Raw genomic sequence first — 21,364 nt, forward strand, 5'->3', positions numbered from 1 at the left:
GACCTTAAAGATCTGAGGTCTGAAACATCAAGTAGGAGATCCTCAAACCAGTAAAGAGCCATAGACTGTTTAAACTGTGCTAGACTACGGATATTTGGATATGCATATTGATTAGTAACTTCTACTTCAAATAGTTCTAGTGACTCCAGAGGAGCTATTTGTTGAATTATATCCAACTTGTTATGGCAGAATGTGGCAGAATAAAACCTCGGATAAATGAAGGTCTATGGCTGTTACTTTTTTCTGTGAACAATTTTGCCATCTCTCTCTGTGATAAGTTCACATTCAGAAACACAGAAATTTTGGACAGGATTTTAGTGAGCAACCAGTTGGGTAGAAGGGGGCCCAATGCAACCACATGTAACAAAGTTAAACAATGTTATTTAAACAGGAGGACAGAACAGGTCCTTCAACCCATGGCTTACTGAGGGGAGTTCTCTGTCCTGGGCTGTATAGGAGACCAGAATAAATGATCAAAGTATTTCCTTCAGTTTTTAAAAGCCTATGGAAAGTTTCCACAGAAAAAATGTGCATATCTTAGCAAAAAAAAAAAAAAATTACAAAGTAGGCTTATATAGGGATATGTCATTAACATAAAAAAATAGCACATATTTTTGAATAGTTTGGAACAGGATTACAGATACCTCTGACTTCTTTTGCAGCAGTGAGTTATTTATGTCTGTCTGTTTTATTTCCCGTCTAGTATATATAATTTTCCTTTTATTTTGTTTTTAAAACACATATCCTGGAATGAGACCAGCCTGAAGAATCTATCAAAAGGACTATCTTGTTGATGAAAGTTCCGATAGTGGTGTACAATAACCCAGGAAAGACAAAATTAAACAAGAAATACCATGATGCCTATCAATTGTCATGACTCTCTGAAGACAGCCTTCTCTTGCACACCAAAAAAACCCCACAAGAATATCAACATCTAAAAGTCTCCATATGTCTTAAAACTGAGTTCAAAATGTCAGATTTCTTGAACATCTAAACCATACTCTTCCAAAAACTCTAATACACAATGTGAGAAACGCTCAGTTGCCAATTATCAACGGCTCAGACAGGATGCGGTGTGAAGCACTCTTTATTACGTTCTTGCAAGACCAGGCGCCCCCATCAAGTGGACGCGCCTACCAGCCATCATGCAATGGTTTATATCCCTTTCTCCCAACCGCCAGTTCCCTCCCCTGATTCCTCATTGGCTGAGTACTACAGGGTGTACAGACTTCCTGAACCGCCTACTGATACGCCCCTTCATGTATGTGTTCATACGTCGCATGTTCATGGAAATGAACCTTGGCTTTCTCCAGGGTGGAGAAGTTAATATGCATGAGCTCATCACGCAAGCGTACCAAGATGGAAAAGTTCGAAATTCAGGTTCCCCAAGTCTTTTGGTATCTGCATCCATCTAAAGCCAGTTCCAAGTACTGGGTCATCACAGTTGACAAAAAGACCACTTGCCTTCTAGCCCTAGGCCAGGGATTTCAATGGTTGTGAATTGCTCTTGTTGATTGCTTTGGTGAATCGCTCCTGCCCTTCCCATCAGGCTTATTATGCGAAAACAACATTCTTTCCCTTACAATTCCCCCCTGTTTTTATTTATACTCTTGTTGCTTTTCACATATTCTCAGAGTATTGTTCTATGAACATTTTTCGAGTGTTGACAACATGATTTTACATCTTTTCTCTGATGACAAGTCATCTCTTGCATCTTCATCTCCCTCTTCCTCTAGTAACAGCATCTTGCCAAGATAGGGGGGGTGGTTCCAGAGGCATCTGTTTTGACAAGGCGGTTTCAATGAAACGCTGGACCAATCCTCAGACGTAAGGGGTTATGTAGCATCCTACGGAGACAGTGGAGAGAGTAGGTGGTATCTTGACATCCTTGTTCTTCCCCAGTCCGCACATGCGCAGTAGAGTCTCTCGAACTTTCCCGGGCTTTCTGGTGTTGCTAGGGGCTTCTGACAGGGGTCCCTCCAGTACTTTTCCATTGCACAATAGCAGTCCATAGGAGTACACAGGGTTCATGTAGACGATTCAGGATCTCACTACTATTGGTGTCACTCAGTCTGTTTTCATAAGTCCAGTCTTATTTCAGCTCCATTGTATTCGAAGCTTCAGATCTCCAGGTGCTGACTCAATCTTCTAATTGGGTTCACCTGTAACTGGTCCTTTTACCCTGGAAATATGAGTCCATCCTCTTTCAGCAGTTCTTATAGCTGTCTCCGTAGTCAATAATACAAGGAATGGTCCTTCCCATCTAGGAAATAAGCTTTCCTCCTTCCAAGTTTTGATCATTACTTTATCTCCAGGTTGTATTTTGTGTACTGCAAATCCTAAAGGAGTTGTCTGGGCTAACATTCTTTTTATTGAAGTGAGAAACCTTAACAAAATAGATACAGGCCTCTCAGCAGGGTGGGCTCTCAGCAGGATGGGCTCTTGAGATAAGGGAGGAGCTGCAACTACTGAGTCCCAAGATAAGGAAGGGGAATTCAAAGAATGTTAAATTGACATGCTGAAGAGACCTAATTGGGTGAAAAGTCATAAGAGGAAGAAGAGAAATCTTCAATCTTCATCCTGAAGACCCCTGCCCAAGACCATCAGGAGACACTGCGCAGGCGCAACGGGGAGGGACTTGGGGCGGGATTTATGATAATGATTTCTCAAAACTAATTGTAATATCTCTCCCTATTCTCGGGATTATCATGAATATGTAAACACTTACGCTATAGAAAGGAGCTGCTTTTCGCTCCAAAATGTGCACGTTTGTGGAGGAGCGATCCCCCGTGCACCCAGCGCTGAATAAACATACCTTCTGTATAACCTTACTGGTTGTAAAGTCGTGACTCCGCACGTCATTTTGGCGACCCAGATGGGACTCTCTCTGCTCGGCTGCCGGAACAACTGAGGAACGGACGTCCTAGCCACAGCCCGGGAATTCTCGGAGGAACTCCGCTCTCAGCCATTCACTGCGGGGGCAGACAAGAGCCATCTAAACTACGGACAAAGGTATGTTTAAAGGGTAACGGGAGGCTGGTAAGGCGCGCAGAGACGTCTGGTGCACAACATAGTCCCATGCGCTGCTGGTAAGGCGTGCAGAGACGTCTGGCGCACAGCATAAGTAGCGCGGTCCCACGGGCGACTGGTAAGGCGCGCAGAGACGTCTGGTGCACAGCGTGGTCCCACGGGTGGCTGCTAAGGCGCGCAGAGACGTCTGGCGCACAGCCTAGAGGGGTACCCAGTCTGGTTAAGGCGCCTCGGAAAGAGCTCTGTTTAGGGTGTTAAACGGGATAGCTATCATTCATATCATCTGTTGTAACCCATGGGAAATTGAAATATTGAAATTATATGTGTTACATTTAAGTTAACTGGCTTTATACCTGTGATAAACGATGAATGGTTTACGACTTATGTGATATGCGAATTTGGCTCTTATCTTAATTGGTACATTTTGTAGCATGAGTGTGAGTAAAAAGCAAGACGGGCCCTTTAAGTAACTGTGTGACTGAGTGCTTGCAGAGTGTGAGTGAGACGCAGCACAGCTGCGAAGCGAGTGTGGAGTTCTAATCCGAGTTTCCGTATTCTCTGCGAGGAGAACGGCCGGAGACGAATGAAGCGAATTCAGCTGCCAGGCGAGCAAAGTGGTTGTAGGGGGATATCCAACTTAACATATTAAGAGTGTATGAGGCTGGTATGATGAGTTGTATGTCCCTGACGACAGTTGGTGGGATAATAGCTGGAATAATAATCGTTGTAATCCTTTGTTGTTTGTTGCCATATTCTGTGGTAACACACTGACTCTGTGTATGGTGTAAAAGCCGCTGGGTTCGGCTTGTTTTAATTGAAGTAATTGCCTGTACCAATATTACGGTTGTCGCAGTTGAGATAGGTTGTACTTCGGAATAAAATTGGGAAATTACAAGCGTAAAGAGAAAGTATAGGAGTGTTCCCCATTTGTTCCCACTTTAATCTGAAACAAACTCTTTAGGATAGAGGTGGGAGCAGGATGGGAAATACCCACAGTAAAAAAGTCCTAAAAAGAGGCCCCTTAGGATGTATACTAATGCATTGGAAAGATATCATTAAGTCTGGGGGTACAGAAAATAAAAAGACTCTCATAAAATATTGCAATCAGTGGTGGCCACTTTATAAACTGGAAAATGGGGCACAATGGCCACTAAATGGAACTTTGGACTATAATACCCTCCTACAATTAATGTTGTTCTTAAGAAGGGAGGGGAAGTGGGATGAAGTATCATATGCAGACATGTTTTTCACTATCCGTAATCATCCAGATTGGCAAAAAGATTGTGGTCTAATCATATCACAAGATCCCTTGGTGCTCGCTTTGGAGTGAGAAAACAATAAAGGATTAAAAGGAAAACTGAGACAATGCTCAGCATGTAGTTTTGGCCAGAGATGTACAAAAATTGGAAAGGTGCACCAAGGATCAGACCCCGACCTGACAGACTTATTTAAGCCTCCCCCACAAAAGCAGTCTCCTCCACCGCCACAAAAACAAGAACAAGACTCAGATTCAGACCCTACTCCTACCCCCTCTCCCCCAGGTAGCCCGGTATCTTCCCGCACACGGGGAAAATCTGCTCAAACAATTCTTCAGGCACCCCTCAGGGAGGCAGTCCGTCCTGATGGGGGAGCCATGCTAATACAAATACGCTTTTCCACCACAGATTTAGAAAATTGGAAAAGAGCTGTAAAGGAGTTCCGAAGTGACCCAATAAGCGTGACCAGACAATTTCAGTTTATACTGAAACAACATAATCCTGATTGGAATGATATACAGCTACTACTGGATTACCTAACAGAGACCGAGAAACAATTGGTTCTGAAAGCAGCAGGTGATTTGGCCTCAGACTGTTGCAGAACCACGGGGAACGAGGTTAAGGATTTCTTTCCCCTTCAGGACCCAAGGTGGAATCCAAACAGTTCTGCTCAAATGGACAGGTTAAAAGGATACCAGGATTTAATCTTAAAAGGATTGGAAAGGGCCATGCCCAAAAATATAAATTGGTCAGCATTATATGCAATTAAGCAGGGTCCTTCGGAATCACCTTCTGAATTCCTGGATCGGCTAAGGGAAGTGATGCGCCGAAATACGCCACTAGACCCAGGATCCGAAGCAGGAATACAACAGCTGGTATCATTATTTTTGGGGCAATCCACAGGGGATATCAGGCGTAAGTTACAGAAACTACGCACCACGGAAAGCAGGAACCTAGAAGTATTACTGAATGAAGCATGGAGGGTGTTTAGCAATAGGGAAGACGAATATAGGAAGGGGCAACGAAGAGTGGTGGCAGTAATAGATGAACTAAAGGGGAGAAAATTTAAGAAGGGGTTTCTGGATAAAGACCAGTGTGCATTTTGTAAAGAAAGAGGACACTGGAAGGCTGCCTGTCTGAAACAAAAGCGGAAAAGGAAAGTACTTGCATCAATAGATACAGATTGACAGGGACCGGAGGAGTCCACCCTAGCGGATCCACTGGTTACAATAAAGCTAGGGAAAGAACAAAAAGAAATAGAATTTTTAGTAGATACCGGAGCAACTTATTCAGTACTTAATCAAGCTCTGATGCCCCTAGGAGAAGAATATGTGATGGTAAAAGGAGCTACTGGACAAACTGAAAAAGCTTATTTTTGTAAGCCATTAAAATATAAATTGGGAAAGCAAATGGGTATACATAAATTCTTGTATCTACCAAATTCACCTAAAGCTCTTCTGGGAAGAGATCTTTTGGAACAATTGAAAGCTACAATTACATTCAAAAAAGGGGAAGTTACTCTGAAGGTAAATAATCAACAATATATACAAATGATAAACTTACTTTTAACAGATCTTCCAATAAAAGAAGAAGTAATTAGTAAAGACATTATGGACCAGGTATACCCCGGAGTATGGGCAACAGATATACCAGGGCAGGCTAAAAATGCTATGCTAGTTATAGTAAAATTAAAAGAAGGGCAAAAACCAGTAAGGATAAAACAATATCCTCTAAAAAGGGAGGATTGGGAAGGCATTCAGCCCATCATTGAGAGATTTTTAGATCAGGGATTGCTGAAGGAATGTGAATCCGATTTCAATTCCCCTATCCTTCCAGTAAAGAAACCAGATGGGTCCTACCGGGTGGTGCAGGATCTAAGAGCAATTAATAAAATAACCGAAGATTTATATCCTGTAGTGGCTAACCCTTATACCTTGCTCACCACCTTAACCCAGGAACTAGCCTGGTTTACCGTTCTAGATTTAAAAGATGCCTTCTTTTGCCTCTCTCTCCACGAGTCTAGCCAGAAATTATTTGCTTTTGAATGGGAAAATCACAAAACAGGTCGCAAAACTCAACTAACTTGGACGGTGCTGCCTCAAGGATTTAAGAACAGCCCCACGATATTTGGCAATCAATTAGCTAAAGATCTTGAAAGCTGGGACCAGCCACCTGACAAAGGCAAGATTCTCCAATACGTGGATGACCTGCTTGTCGCTACGGAAACCAGAGAAGGATGTATCGCCTGGACGGTGAGCCTCCTAAACTTTTTGGGTCTACAGGGGTATAGAGTCTCCCAGAAGAAGGCACAAGTGGTACAACAACAGGTTGTCTATATGGGCTATGAAATAAGTGCGGGAGTCCGTACCCTGGGGCAATCCCGAAAAGAGGCAATTTGCCAAACACCACAACCCAGAACTGTGAAAGAACTGCGCACCTTTTTAGGCATGACTGGGTGGTGTAGGCTTTGGATATACAACTATGGGCTCCTGGTCAAACCTCTGTATGACCTTATTAAGGCAGGCACAGGCAGAAACAGATTAGAATGGACCCCAGATGCTGACAGGGCCTATAAGGACTTGAAAAAGGCCCTGATGTCAGCACCTGCACTTGGACTCCCAGATGTGAGTAAACCTTTCTCTCTATTCTCGCACGAAAAACAGGGAATAGCTTTGGGAATCCTAACCCAAGATCTTGGGCCCTATCGAAGGGCTGTGGCCTATTTCTCCAAGCAATTAGACAAGGCTGCGAAAGGATGGCCAGGATGTCTCAGAGCAGTGGCAGCCATAATCTTGAATATCCAGGAAGCTCGTAAATTTACCCTGGGTCAGAAAATGACTGTGTTTGTCTCCCACACTGTATCAGCAGTCTTAGAAGCTAAAGGTGGTCACTGGTTGTCACCACAGAGATACCTGAGGTACCAGGCTATCATGGCAGAGCTAGATGATGTAGAAATAGTGGTGACTAACATTGTCAACCCAGCTTCTTTCCTAGATGGCAGGAACGGGGAACTTTTAGAACATGACTGCCTAGAAACTATTGAAGCCGTGTACTCCAGCCGACCAGATCTGAAAGACACTCCGTTGGAGGGAGCCAATGATTGGTTTACCGATGGAAGCAGTTATATGGTAAGCGGTACCCGATACTCAGGGTATGCAGTCACAACAACCAGCAAAGTCCTGGATTCTGGGCCACTACCTGCTTCAACTTCAGCCCAGAAAGCCGAAATAATTGCCTTAACAAAGGCCCTTGAGAGAGCTAAAGGGCTAGAAATCAACATATGGACTGATTCGAAATATGCATTTGGAGTGGTGCATGCTCATGGGGCCGTCTGGAAGGAAAGAGGACTTTTGAACTCTCAAGGAAAAACCATCAAACATGCCACAGAGATTCTGAAACTCTTAGAAGCCATTCAATTACCAGAAAGGGTGGCTATTATGCATATAAAGGCGCACCAGAAAGTACAATCGAATATAAAAAGAGGCAATGAGCTCGCGGACAGAGAGGCAAAACGAGTGGCACGGATGGAACAGGTAACCGAGGGAGCACTAATCCCAAATGGTAAGGTCACACTAGGGGAAAAAACCCCACTACAATAAGGAAGACCTTAAACTTATAGAGGATTTAGATGGAAAATATAATCAGGATGGATGGGCTATTACCTCACAGAAGAAAATCATAGTCCCTTCACACATGATATGGGCGGTAGTTTGGGAAGAACATAGGAAGCGTCATTGGGGGACGGAAGCATTATATAAATACTTAATTGGGAAGATTGTTGCAAGAAATCTGTATACGACAGTGAGGCAAGTAACTCAACAGTGTGATCTTTGCCTTCAGACTAACCCCAAAGGAGGCCCAAAATTCGAAGTAGGACAGATAGGCAGAGGTAACCTGCCTGGGCAACAGTGGCAAATTCATTTTTCGGAACTCCCAAGGAAAGGGGGGTACCGGTATTTGTTAGTATTAACAGATACTTTTTCAGGATGGCCAGAAGCATTTACCTGTAGAACGGCAAAAGCCCGAGAGGTCACCAAAGTCTTGCTACAAGAAATCATTCCAAGGTTTGGTGTACCATCAGCAATGTCCTCAGATAGAGGATCACACTTTATATCAAAAATAGTTCAACAAGTGAGTTTGCTGTTAGGAATTGATTGGCAGCTGCATACACCTTATCGACCACAATCGAGTGGCCAGGTAGAGAAAATGAATCACTTGATTAAACAACAGATTGTGAAATTGGGACAAGAAGCAAATTTGGCTTGGCCACAGTCTTTGCCTCTGGCACTCTTACGAATCAGGACAAGGCCCAGAGCCAAGGAAGGGATAAGTTCTTTTGAAATTCTATATGGAAGACCGTATTCTGTAAAGATGGGGATATCATCACAAGTAGGGGAGGAAATAATGAATGGGTACCTCATAGAGTTGAGCAAACAACTCAGAAAGATTGAGAAACATGTATACAGTACAAGAGGCAGGGGGCTTGATGGACCCGTACATAAGATATCACCTGGCGATTTTGTATATGTAAAGTCTTTTGCAGATAAGACCCTGGAACCACAGTGGGAAGGACCGTTTCAAGTACTGCTGACCTCTTACACGGCTATCAAAATCAAGGAACAGAACGCCTGGATTCATCACTCACGAGTGAAGAAGGCACCTAAGTCCCAATGGAAAATCACGCAAGTCCAACCAGGGAAATTATTCTTATCTCGGTCATAATATTGAGTCAAGATATGACAGTGGGAAGCAGTTCTTCTTTGTCATCACTGCATATGTTTCGACCAAATAAGCAAAAACCACATCTAGCAGTAGTAGCAATACAAGCGACTCCATTTTTGAATGACTCATGGGTCTGGGATGAGGAAACAGGAAAGTATGAGATCATGGCAAAAAAAGGAGGAATGTTAGTAGGTTGTGCAAGGAACGGTTTTGAACCAGCAAGTATTATAAGTGTTGTAACTCCACCCCCTAGTCGGAAACAAATCTCAAGGTTTTCTAAACGATTGTTCGATTTATGGAAATGCTGTGAACTGGGATGCTGTAGCACCCCGGGTGTTAGCAATGACAAGTGGCCATGGTCACAAGCTCATTTGGCATACACAGAGACAATAGGAAAAAAATCAGAAATACGAGGGCTAACTTTAGCTACTGTGGTCATGTACAAAGAGGGTTCTGGAGGTTATGTATATAAAAAGGGAATATGGAATGAAGGTGAAGGAATCCCTCAGATATGGGGGATATCCGGGGAAGAAATTAGCATAGGATGTCGAATGGTGGATGGAACCAAATATAGTGGGTCCACCCAGATCTCAATTTCAACCTCACAGGGTAAAATTGTTACAGACTGTGGTAATAGTAAGCTTGAGTGTTGGCACGACCACATTTTAGAACAAAATGTTACAGTGGAATGCCTATGGAAATGACAGGGAAATGGGTTAAAATTTAAATTTCGGATCCAAGTCCAAGCTGAACCAACTTGGCTGAGTTTTTCATTAACTGAGACAGTAGAAGTCAGCTGTATATGGAAACGTCCGGATGAAAACATAATTTTTAGAATTAAAAATGGAACAAGGCCAATAAAGCCAACAACGACGACGGTTAAACCAACAATAACAACAATGGTAAAGCCAATAGCTCCCCCATACCCTGGATACCATATTTATGAAACAGGCCCACACATAATTCGGAAAACAGGACAGCAGATTGTATTGTACAATCCTAAATGGTCACTGAAGCAAACAGAATTACATTTGCAACTAGATATGTCAGGTGTCCACCAAAAATGCCTCCCATTTATAAAAGCAACACAGGAGAGATGGAGAGAGTGGTTAAAATCTCGCACTATGAGGTCAAAAAGGGATGTGACAGGGGTCCTAGGAACAAGACTAGGAATACTAAACAGCATAGACTCAGAAGTAATAATGAACAAACTAGCATCCGCAACCGGAGAACTGGTCAAACTAAAACAACCTTTGATATCATCCTTGTTAGCCTTAGGGAATCACGAATGGCTGACGTCTAAACTACTCCCTGATTGGGAAAAAACCAATATTAAGGACCATTTGATGATAGTAGAAAGATTGAAAATGATACCAAAAGACATATCCTGGGCCCTTAGTTGCATCCAGGCACAAATGTGGATGCAAATTGTCATTTCCGATATCTTAAGAGAAGGCGAAGAAGGAATCTTCCCAACAGAGATTAGAAAGATAATTTGGGATAAGGCAAAACCTCAAGAGAGGGAGTTGCAGTCCTGGTGGAAACTGGTGAATTTTACATATAAAAGACAGAATGACAAAATAATTGCGTTTGTATTAACAGTTGTAGAAGCTGCCCAGCATAGCATATACCCTATTACCTCTATAGGGCTAAACCATGGGGAAATGATAATCAGTCCAGTAGGGCATGGGAGATGGGCATGGAAGCAAGGGGATAAATGGCAAACCGTCAACACAGAACTATGCATTAATATGGGCCAGCAGGGATACGTTTGTGAAGGGAACGGCATACAGGCCGAAGACATGTGCTTAGACACACATCAGAAAGAGTGTCATTTTGAAATACAGTCATCCATAAACAGTGATACAGTCATGATATATATAGGAGAAGGGTGCATATGTCTTCGTACCCTTTGCACAAGTGTGCTCATAGATGGCTATTTTAAGGTAAAGATAGGAAACTATTCCAATCATTGTGTATGTAATTTCACAAAAATTGAAGGGTGTGATTTTACCTATACTATCCCAGTACTAACCTCTCAGGTAATAAAATCAGATTATACCTTGATTAGAAAAATAGATCCTGTCTCTATAGGAATGAATTTGGATAGGATTAAAGAAATGTTGCAACATAAAGACTTAATCTCCATCCTAGAAGATGTAAAAAGGAAAGGAAAAGAAATGTTAGTTGTAGTAAAACATGATACAGAACAAATTCATGAGATTCTAACACAAGTACAGAAAACCACTGATCACCACTGGTGGGATACTCTCCTTGGGTGGTCACCTACAGCTACTGGAATACTTACTATAGCTCTCCACCCAATTATAGCATTGCTAATAGCAGTAGCAATCCTATTAATTCTCACTATAGCCATATATGTCTGGAATTGGAGACTTACCAAACGCATACAGGCTATATACGAGGCTCTTCACTTTACTCCGATACCAAAAAACAGTAAGGCCCTGAAAACTAGATTTAAACTATAAGATAAGTATTAGAGTTAGGAATAATTTCAGTAGTTAGTATAAAGATTATGAGTGAATTTTAGCTAACGAAAGAAGTAAAAGAATTTACTACTAGGAAAAGAAAGGGGGGAATTGAAGTGAGAAACCTTAACAAAATAGATACAGGCCTCTCAGCAGGGTGGGCTCTCAGCAGGATGGGCTCTTGAGATAAGGGAGGAGCTGCAACTACTGAGTCCCAAGATAAGGAAGGGGAATTCAAAGAATGTTAAATTGACATGCTGAAGAGACCTAATTGGGTGAAAAGTCATAAGAGGAAGAAGAGAAATCTTCAATCTTCATCCTGAAGACCCCTGCCCAAGACCATCAGGAGACATTGCGCAGGCGCAACGGGGAGGGACTTGGGGCGGGATTTATGATAATGATTTCTCAAAACTAATTGTAATATCTCTCCCTATTCTCGGGATTATCATGAATATGTAAACACTTACGCTATAGAAAGGAGCTGCTTTTCGCTCCAAAATGTGCACATTTGTGGAGGAGCGATCCCCCGTGCACCCAGCGCTGAATAAACATACCTTCTGTATAACCTTACTGGTTGTAAAGTCATGACTCCGCACGTCATTATTCTTAATTCTTTTAGGTTTTTCTCAATAGTTTTAATATATTGTTGAATCCTCATGTCTTCTATTAATGGATGCCCTAGAGGCATACCTTGGGAATATGGCATCCCATATAACATCTCAAAAGGTGAGAGGCCTCTCTCTGAATTCGGCATAGTCCTAATATGAAGTAAGGCTAAGGGTGAGCATTTAATCCATGAGAATTTGGTTTCTATCATTAATTTAGGTAACTGTTGTTTCAAGGTTTGATTCATTCGCTCTACCCATCTATGACTTTGTGGATGCCATGGAGTGTGATATTCCCAAGTGATGCCCAGAGCTTCTGTAATTAACTTTATAATTTTTGATGTAAAATGAGTACCCTGCTCCGAATCAAATACTTTTACAATTCCAAATCATGGTATAATTTGTTCCAGTAATATTTTAGCTACTGACTGGGCAGTCGCTCTGGTGGTAGGAAAAGCTTCTACCCAGTGAGTTAATTGATCTACTATTACCAGTAAATATTTGCATCTCCTAACTTTCGGTAGTTCTGTGAAATCTATTTGGATCCTTTCATTCATTGCAGAAATTGTTTTGCTGGTAGAAATACATGACATACATTCAGTTTTCTCAAACATATTGATTTTAGGGTCATATTCATTAACATTTGTGTCACCAGGTAAAAGATCAGAGTGCCTGCTTTTTATCCATGATGTGCCATTAATGGTACGCACTGAACAGCTATCAAGATCTTTCTTATTGTTTGTGGCTCGAATACTTAACTGGTTTTCATTAATCTCTTTTACACTGTACCTATCACCCAAAAGTTTTGTTTTAGTTCTGGTCTGGTTTGCAGAGTCCTCTGCAATTCTCCTTGTATCCCTATTGTCTAGAAGGATCCACTTCCCATTCACCACAGTGGTCCCCAATTTTTGAGTCTTGGTTAACTCCTGAGGGTTATATATCTTTTTCCTATAATCTACTTCTTGTTCCATTACATATAAACAACCTTTGAATTTGATTCAGTTTGTTCTAGATCAGGGCTTATCGTTCTTTGTAATTCTATTGCTTCAATGCAATTGTGACTTAATTCACCCCTAGGATCTCCATATAAAAATTGAGTAGGGTTTTGAGCACCGCTTACTCTCAGTTCTAATTCTGGTGCTCTCATTAATATAGTCTCATATTTCAATAGTCGACTATCAGTGAGCCATTTCTCAGCCTTTTGCTGCAGTACCCCACGCACATTATGAGGGGAAAACTGTGAGGGGAAAACTGTGATAATAGCTCCAAAAGTCACCTTTTGTGCCCTTTCAATCAGTAAGGCTGCTGCCACTAAAGATTGTAAGTATGTTGGCCAGCCCCTGCTTAAGGGATCTAATAATTTTGAAAAATATCCAATTGGTTTCTTACTTCCAGCCCAATCTTGGGGCAGAACCCCATAAGCAGTTTGATTTGAGGTAGTTATAAATAATTGAAAAGGCTTTTTAACATCCAACAAACTTAACACTGGAGGCTCAGCCAGTGTTTCTTTTAGTTTCTGAAACTTATTCTCATCTCTTCTAACACGCACCTCCTGCGCTTCTCTTAAGAATTCCTGTAGACCCCGCTCTTGCCAATCATCGAATTTTTCTAACTTCTTTCTAATATCTCTCCATAATTTGGTCACGAATTAAGTTTTTAATAAAGCCTCCCCCACCGGGGATGCATGCAGGGTCTACTCCCGAATACATTTGTAATTTTTTTTTTATTATTATTATTTTTTTTTTTCCTTTTCTCGCTGGCCGCTTTATTCCCCGGCCGGGCTCCTCCAGCAGCGCGCTCAGACCGCAGCGCTCGGCGCAGCCCCCGCGGGGGTGCAGCCGCGGCCGGGCCCCCTCCCTGCGGCACCGCGGGGGGCCGCGTCCTGGCGTGGGGTCGTGCCGCGGTCCTAGGGGCCGCCCGCCGCCGCCAACGCCTTCCCAAACCTCTGCCCCACTATTTTCTAATTGTTTCTGCTTTTCTTGATTACGGGTTCGGCTGCTGGTGGAGGGGAAGGAGCGCTAGGTTTTGGTTCCTCATCCAGGAGTTTAAGATACAACCCCTTTGTTTTCTGTGCATAGGCCTCAATCCATAGGAGACAATACCCAGTCAATCCCAAAAACTTTCTTAATTCTTTCTTAGTTCTGGGGAGCGGTAGATTAATTATCCCTTGAATCCCTTCGGGATTTATTTTTCGTCTCCCTTCTGTAATTAAATGGCCCAAATACTTAACTTCATTTTCTATATATTGGAGTTTGGCCTTTGAGACCCTTAACCCTTGTTTTCCCAGAAAATTAAGGAGTCCATCAGTGGCTATTTTCACCTCAGACTGCCCCTCCCCGGAGAGTAAAATGTCATCCACATACTGTAGTAACATGTCCCCTTAAGGTCGCTTAAATTGTTCCACAGTTTGTTCCAATATCTGCCCAAATAAGTTAGAGGATTCTGTAAATCCTTGAGGTAGAACAGTCCACCTCAACTGTTGTTTACGCCCTGTCTGGGGGTCTTCCCATTCAAAGGCAAATAAATCCTACTTTCTGGATCTAATGGGCAAGCCCAAAAAGCATCCTTTAAGTCTATAACACTGAACCATCTGTGTCCATGTGGTATTTTACTCATCAGAGTATACGGGTTTGGTACTACAGGATATCTCTTTTTGACTATTTCATTTACCTTTTTTTAAGTCTTGTACCAATCGATAAGAACCATCTATTTTTCAAATTGGCAAAATGGGGGTGTTGAAAGGGGACACGCAGGGTTCCAGCAGTCCATCCTTAAGCAACCCCTCAATTATTGGTTAAAGACCTTTCCGCCCCTGTGCCAAAATTGGATATTGTTTCTGTCGTACTAAGTCATGTCCATCTAATAAGGTAATTTTTTAAGGGGGGGGATTTTTAGTCCTCCCCTATTACCCTCTTTGACTCACACGATGGGGTTTATATCTACCTCATCTTTCTCTGTCAGAGTATTCATAGTAATAGTCATACACATTCCTTATAAGTGTGGATTTGTAATCCTAGTCGTATCACCAAATCCCAGCCCAGCAGATTACTGCCTGCCTTTGGGACATATAACAGTTGTCCCACAACTGTCCTGTTTTGGTTTTTTTTTTAAATACAGAAGCCGTAAACCCTTCCCCTTTTATGCTGGCCACCGACACCCATTGGTCTTGTAATAAAACATATATGGTATTGTTATTCAAATCTCAAGGGGAAAAAGAAGTTGTAGTCAGGATGTTGTGGCCGAACAGTTTTGTAATTCTCTTATGTAAATAAGAAATAAGATATATGTATATAGTTTCTATTGTTAAAATCATTTGTTAGAAGGGAGCTAAAATGGCCCCCATCTTCAAGCCACTACAAAAACACTTGTGCTGAGTCATCCCCCCTTCTGTGACGGAAACCTGAGAAAAGCCCTCGAAAACAGGAGAAAAGCCCGGGAAACTTGTTTACACCTTTGCAGACCCCTCAGGGTACGCCCATCATGAATATGGATGAAGCCTGCACTATAAACGGACTCAGTTCTGTCCTGTAAGGTGTGTGTCTTGGTAGAGCAGAGACTCCCGGCACACCCAGCGCTGTTTTGCTCACTTGCGGCTTGCTAATAAAATTTTATTCATCACTAAAAATTGAGAAGTGGTTATTTCCCACTAAATTACAATTAATCAATAACAGTCTGATAGTTCCAACCCCAAGGGAATATAATTTAAAGAAGTCTTGCTTGCCCCGGTATCACTCCCGGGGTCCCACCCTCCAATTTATCAAGGGCTCTTGGTGGGATTTATAGCTAAAGAACCCCTGACTCCTCTATTCTATGTCTTCAAAGTTCATGATTGGAATTACTTTAACTCTGGGCATTCTCTCTCAAAATGCCCCAGCCTCCCACAACGATAGCTTCTGGAGGCTTTTCATCCCCAGTTTCTTCCCGTTCCTCCTGTTCCACCTTTAAGGTAAAAAGGTGTTCAGTCCTTTGTTGGACCCAACAGGAGGTGTAGTCAGACTCCTCTTGTGAAAAAGGAGTCTTTGAACTCACATAGAAGTTTAAGTCTTGACATAACCAGTTCTCAGTTGACCCATATTTTGGCCAAAAAGCCTTACGTCCCAAAATGGGCTCCTTTGTCCACACAAAAACACAATAATGTGTCATTTTCTTTTTGTCCTTCCCCTTGTATTTGGAACATTCCTCCATCGTAACAACATTCTCCCCAATGGACTGTACGGGGGAATGTTTTCAGGGATTCCTTGAATTCCCACTAAGCTTAGTCTTTTTGTTCCCCATTTTTTTTTCCCCGAGACTTCTGGTCGTTTTCCTCACGGCACAGCAGAGCCGCCACTGCGGACTCCGCCCTCAGCCCGTACTGACGTACGGCTCACTCGCTCCCACCCACCAGAATCTCCCAGACCACCAAGGCAGTACTTAACAGTCCAATTTTCTTACCTTGGTCCGTGCACACAGTTGCCTGGTCTAACAGCGCTTTCCAAAGTTCCTCGCAGTTCCTCCCTTCTTTTTTTTTTTTTTTTCCTTTTTCCCCCAGTGCTTCACAAGGCCCGTCTATATTATCAGTCTCAGGGTCTCAGTCTGTCCCCCTGGAGTCACCGTCTATGATTCGCGAGACCGTTGAAATCAACAGGGTGCGCCTCCTCGCCCTCAACGGCGGAGACTCCCAGGTGACGACTTCGATCCCGGACGAGCCCCCAAATTGTGAGAAAGGCTCAGTTGCCAATTATCAACGGCTCAGACAGGATGCGGTGTGAAGCACTCTTTATTACGTTCTTGCAAGACCGGGCGCCCCCATCAAGTGAACGCCCCTAACAGCCGTCGTGCAATGGTTCATATCCCTTTCTCCCAACCGCCAGTTCCCTCCCCTGATTCCTCACTGACTGAGTACTACGGGGTGTACAGACTTCCCGAACCACCTACCGATACGCCCCTTCATGTATGTGTTCATACATCGCATGTTCATGGAAATGAACCTTGGCTTTCTCCAGGGCAGAGAAGTTAATATGCATGAGCTCATCACCCAAGCGTACTAAGAAGGAAAAGATCGAACTTGAGGTTCCCCAAGTCTTTCGGTATCTGCATCCATCTAAAGCCAGTTCCAAGTACTGGGTCATCACAGTTGACAAAAAGACCACTTGCCTTCTAGCCCTAGGCCAGGGATTTCAATGGTTGTGAATTGCTCTTGTTGATTGCTTTGGTGAATCGCTCCTGCCCTTCCCATCAGGCTTATTATACGAAAACAACATTCTTTCCCTTACACACAAGAAAAAATTCAAACCAGCATTACAGTCCTAAACAGGAGTCTCTTTTTTTCAGGATTTCTTCCTGACAAGGAACAAGCGTTAAAATAGGTGCTGACTTAAATTCTGTTTAACAGACAGATGATGAAAGTACTTGCAAAGAGTACCATCTCTTTTCTACTTGCAAGCTCAGGCTTTACACCAGTAGTGGGTGAAAATGCTTCCAAACAGCTCAGTTCCCTAACAAGTAAATCCGGGGTCTGAAACTGCATCTTCTCTAACAGCTTGTTATTTCCAAAGAGATGTATCTGATCTCCTTTACTTTTCTTGCTGAAAGGATAGCCCTCTTAGTGATGTTGGCTAGAGAGAAGGTGGAGTGAATCATGAATCCCTTGCAGTTTGGACAGATTTAGTGCATAGCAAGATGCAGTTTAGTCATGTATGCATGCTTTTTTATAACATTGCTCAAACTCAGTCTCTTAAAGGAGCACTGTCATAGTTTAATATTTAAAGCACTCCGATTTTTCTCAGTTGCAATACTCACTCCCTGTTAGCTGCAAGGATTTATATGTTGGAATATTAGACCCAGAATTTCCAGTTTACCAGTTTACCAGTGTAAGGGAAAGAATGTTGTTTTCGCATAATAAGCCTGATGGGAAGGGCAGGAGCGATTCACCAAAGCAGTCAACAAGAGCAATTCACAACCATTGAAATCCCTGGCCTAGGGCTAGAAGGCAAGTGATCTTTTTGTCAACTGTGATGACCCAGTACTTGGAACTGGCTTTAGATGGATGCAGATACCGAAAGACTTGGGGCGAACGTTTCCATCTTAGTACGCTTGCGTGATGAGCTCATGCATATTAACTTCTCTACCCTGGAGAAAGCCAAGGTTCATTTCCATGAACATGCGACGTATGAACACATACATGAAGGGGCGTATCGGTAGGCGGTTTGGGAAGTCTGTACACCCTGTAGTACTCAGTCAGTGAGGAATCAGGGGAGGGAACTGGCGGTTGGGAGAAAGGGATATAAACCATTGCATGATGGCTGGTAGGCGCGTCCACTTGATGGGGGCGCCCGGTCTTGCAAGAACGTAATAAAGAGTGCTTCACACCGCATCCTGTCTGAGCTATGGATAATTGGCAACTGAGCCTTTCTCACAATTTGGGGGCTCGTCTGGGATCGAAGTCGTCGCCTGGGAGTCTCCGCCGTTGAGGGCGAGGAGGCGCGCCCTGTTGATTTCAACGGTCTCGCGAATCATCGACGGTGACTCCAGGGGGACAGACTGAGACCCTGAGACTGATAATATAGACGGGCCTTGTGAACCACTGGGGGCAAAAGGATTAAAAAAAAAAAAAAAAAAAAAAGAGGAACTTTGGAAAGCGCTGTTAGACCAGGCAACTGTGTGCACGGACCAAGGTAAGAAAATTGGACTGTTAAGTACTGCCTTGGTGGTCTGGGAGATTCTGGTGGGTGGGAGCGAGTGAGCCGTACGTCAGTACGGGCTGAGGGCGGAGTCCGCAGTGGCGGCTCTGCTGTGCCGTGAGGAAAACGACCAGAAGTCTCGGGGAAAAAAAAATGGGGAACAAAAAGACTAAGCTTAGTGGGAATTCAGGGAAGGTCCCTGAAAACATTCCCCCGTACAGTCCATTGGGGAGAATGTTGTTACGATGGAGGAATGTTCCAAATACAAGGGGAAGGACAAAAAGAAAATGACACATTATTGTGTTTTTGTGTGGACAAAGGAGCCCATTCTGGGACGTAAGGCTTTTTGGCCAAAATATGGGTCAACTAAGAACTGGTTATGTCAAGAGTTCAAAGACCCCTTTTTCACAAGAGGAGTCTGACTACACCTCCTGTTGGGTCCAACAAAGGACTGAACACCTTTTTACCTTAAAGGTGGACCAGGAGGAGTGGGAAGAAACTGGGGATGAAAAGCCTCCAGAAGCTATCGTTGTGGGAGGCTGGGGCATTTTGAGAGAGAATGCCCAGAGTTAAAGTAATTCCAATCATGAACTTTGAAGACAGAATAGAGCAGTCAGGGGTTCTTTAGCTATAAATCCCACCAAGAGCCCTTGATATATTGGAGGGTGGGACCCCGGGAGTGATACCGGGGCAAGCAAGACTTCTTTAATTATATTCCCTTGGGGTTGGAGCTATCGGACCAATGGGCGTCGGTGGCCGGGTTTACGGCTTCCGTATTTAAAAAAAAAAAAAAAAAAAAAAAAAAAGGGACAGTTGTGGGACAACTGTTATATGTCCCAAAGGCAGGCAGTAATCTGCTGGGCTGGGATTTGGTGATACGACTAGATTACAAATCCACACTTATAAGGAATGTGTATGACTATTACTATGAATACTCTTACAGAGAAAGATGAGGTAGATATAAACCCCATCGTGTGAGTCAAAGAGGGTAATAGGGGAGGACTAAACCCCCCCCCTTAAAAAAAAAAAAAAAAAAGAAAAAAAAAAATTATTTATTTGCCTTTGAATGGGAAGACGCCCAGACAGGGCGCAAACAACAGTTGAGGTGGACTGTTCTACCTCAAGGATTTACAGAATCCCCTAATTTATTTGGGCAGATATTGGAACAAACTGGAACAATTTAAGCGACCTTAAGGGGACATGTTACTACAGTATGTGGATGACATTTTACTCTCCGGGGAGGGGCAGTCTGAGGTGAAAATAGCCACTGATGGACTCCTTAATTTTCTGGGAAAACAAGGGTTAAGGGTCTCAAAGGCCAAACTCCAATATATAGAAAATGAAGTTAAGTATTTGGGCCATTTAATTACAGAAGGGAGACGAAAAATAAATCCCGAAGGGATTCAAGGGATAATTACCCCTCCCTGGAACTAAGAAAGAATTAAAGTTTTTGGGATTGACTGGGTATTGTCTCCTATGGATTGAGGCCTATGCACAGAAAACAAAGGGGTTGTATCTTAAACTCCTGGATGAGGAACCAAAACCTAGCGCTCCTTCCCCTCCACCAGCAGCCGAACCCGTAATCAAGAAAAGCAGAAACAATTAGAAAATAGTGGGGCAGAGGTTTGGGAAGGCGTTGGCGGCGGCGGGCGGCCCCTAGGACCGCGGCACGACCCCACGCCAGGACGCGGCCCCCCGCGGTGCCGCAGGGAGGGGGCCCGGCCGCGGCTGCACCCCCGCGGGGGCTGCGCCGAGCGCTGCGGTCTGAGCGCGCTGCTGGAGGAGCCCGGCCGGGGAATAAAGCGGCCAGCGAGAAAAGGAAAAAAAAAAATAATAATAATAAAAAAAAAATTACAAATGTATTCGGGAGTAGACCCTGCATGCATCCCCGGTGGGGGAGGCTTTATTAAAAACTTAATTCGTGACCAAATTATGGGGAGATATTAGAAAGAAGTTAGAAAAATTCGATGATTGGCAAGAGCGGGGTCTACAGGAATTCTTAAGAGAAGCGCAGGAGGTGCATGTTAGAAGAGATGAAAATAAGTTTCAGAAACTAAAAGAAACACTGGCTGAGCCTCCAGTGTTAAGTTTGTCGGATGATAAAAAGCCTTTTCAATTATTTATAACTACCTCAAATCAAACTGCTTATGGGGTTCTGCCCCAAGATTGGGCTGGAAGTAAGAAACCAATTGGATATTTTTCAAAATTATTAGATCCCTTAAGCAGGGGCTGGCCAACATACTTACAATCTTTAGTGGCAGCAGCCTTACTGATTGAAAGGGCACAAAAGGTGACTTTTGGAGCTATTATCACAGTTTTCCCCTCACAGTTTTCCCCTCATAATGTGCGTGGGGTACTGCAGCAAAAGGCTGAGAAATGGCTCACTGATAGTCGACTATTGAAATATGAGACTATATTAATGAGAGCACCAGAATTAGAACTGAGAGTAAGCGGTGCTCAAAACCCTACTCAATTTTTATATGGAGATCCTAGGGGTGAATTAAGTCACAATTGCATTGAAGCAATAGAATTACAAAGAACGATAAGCCCTGATCTAGAACAAACTGAATCAAATTCAAAGGTTGTTTATATGTAATGGA

General features: G+C 43.2%; 1 protein-coding gene across 9 annotated transcripts; it reads left to right on the forward strand.

Annotated features, from left to right (window-relative positions):
- Nucleotides 1–2,412: 2,412 nt before the first annotated feature.
- Nucleotides 2,413–12,067, forward strand: LOC141937877 (uncharacterized). 9 transcript variants are annotated; one of them, XM_074856154.1, is made up of 3 exons: nt 2,413–3,012; nt 6,310–7,847; nt 8,820–12,067. In XM_074856154.1, exon 3 carries the CDS (start codon nt 9,908–9,910, stop codon nt 11,495–11,497), a length of 1,590 nt encoding a protein of 529 aa, XP_074712255.1. In that variant the 5' UTR covers nt 2,413–3,012; nt 6,310–7,847; nt 8,820–9,907; the 3' UTR covers nt 11,498–12,067. The 9 variants fall into 6 exon arrangements, with proteins under 9 accessions (XP_074712255.1, XP_074712263.1, XP_074712256.1 ...); XM_074856155.1 differs by having other exon boundaries at nt 6,310–7,819; XM_074856158.1 differs by having other exon boundaries at nt 6,310–7,819; nt 8,830–12,067.
- The last annotated feature ends 9,297 nt before the right edge of the window (nt 12,068–21,364 follow it).

Source organism: Strix uralensis, chromosome Z, assembly GCF_047716275.1.
Source record: "Strix uralensis isolate ZFMK-TIS-50842 chromosome Z, bStrUra1, whole genome shotgun sequence".
NCBI lineage: Eukaryota > Metazoa > Chordata > Aves > Strigiformes > Strigidae > Strix > Strix uralensis.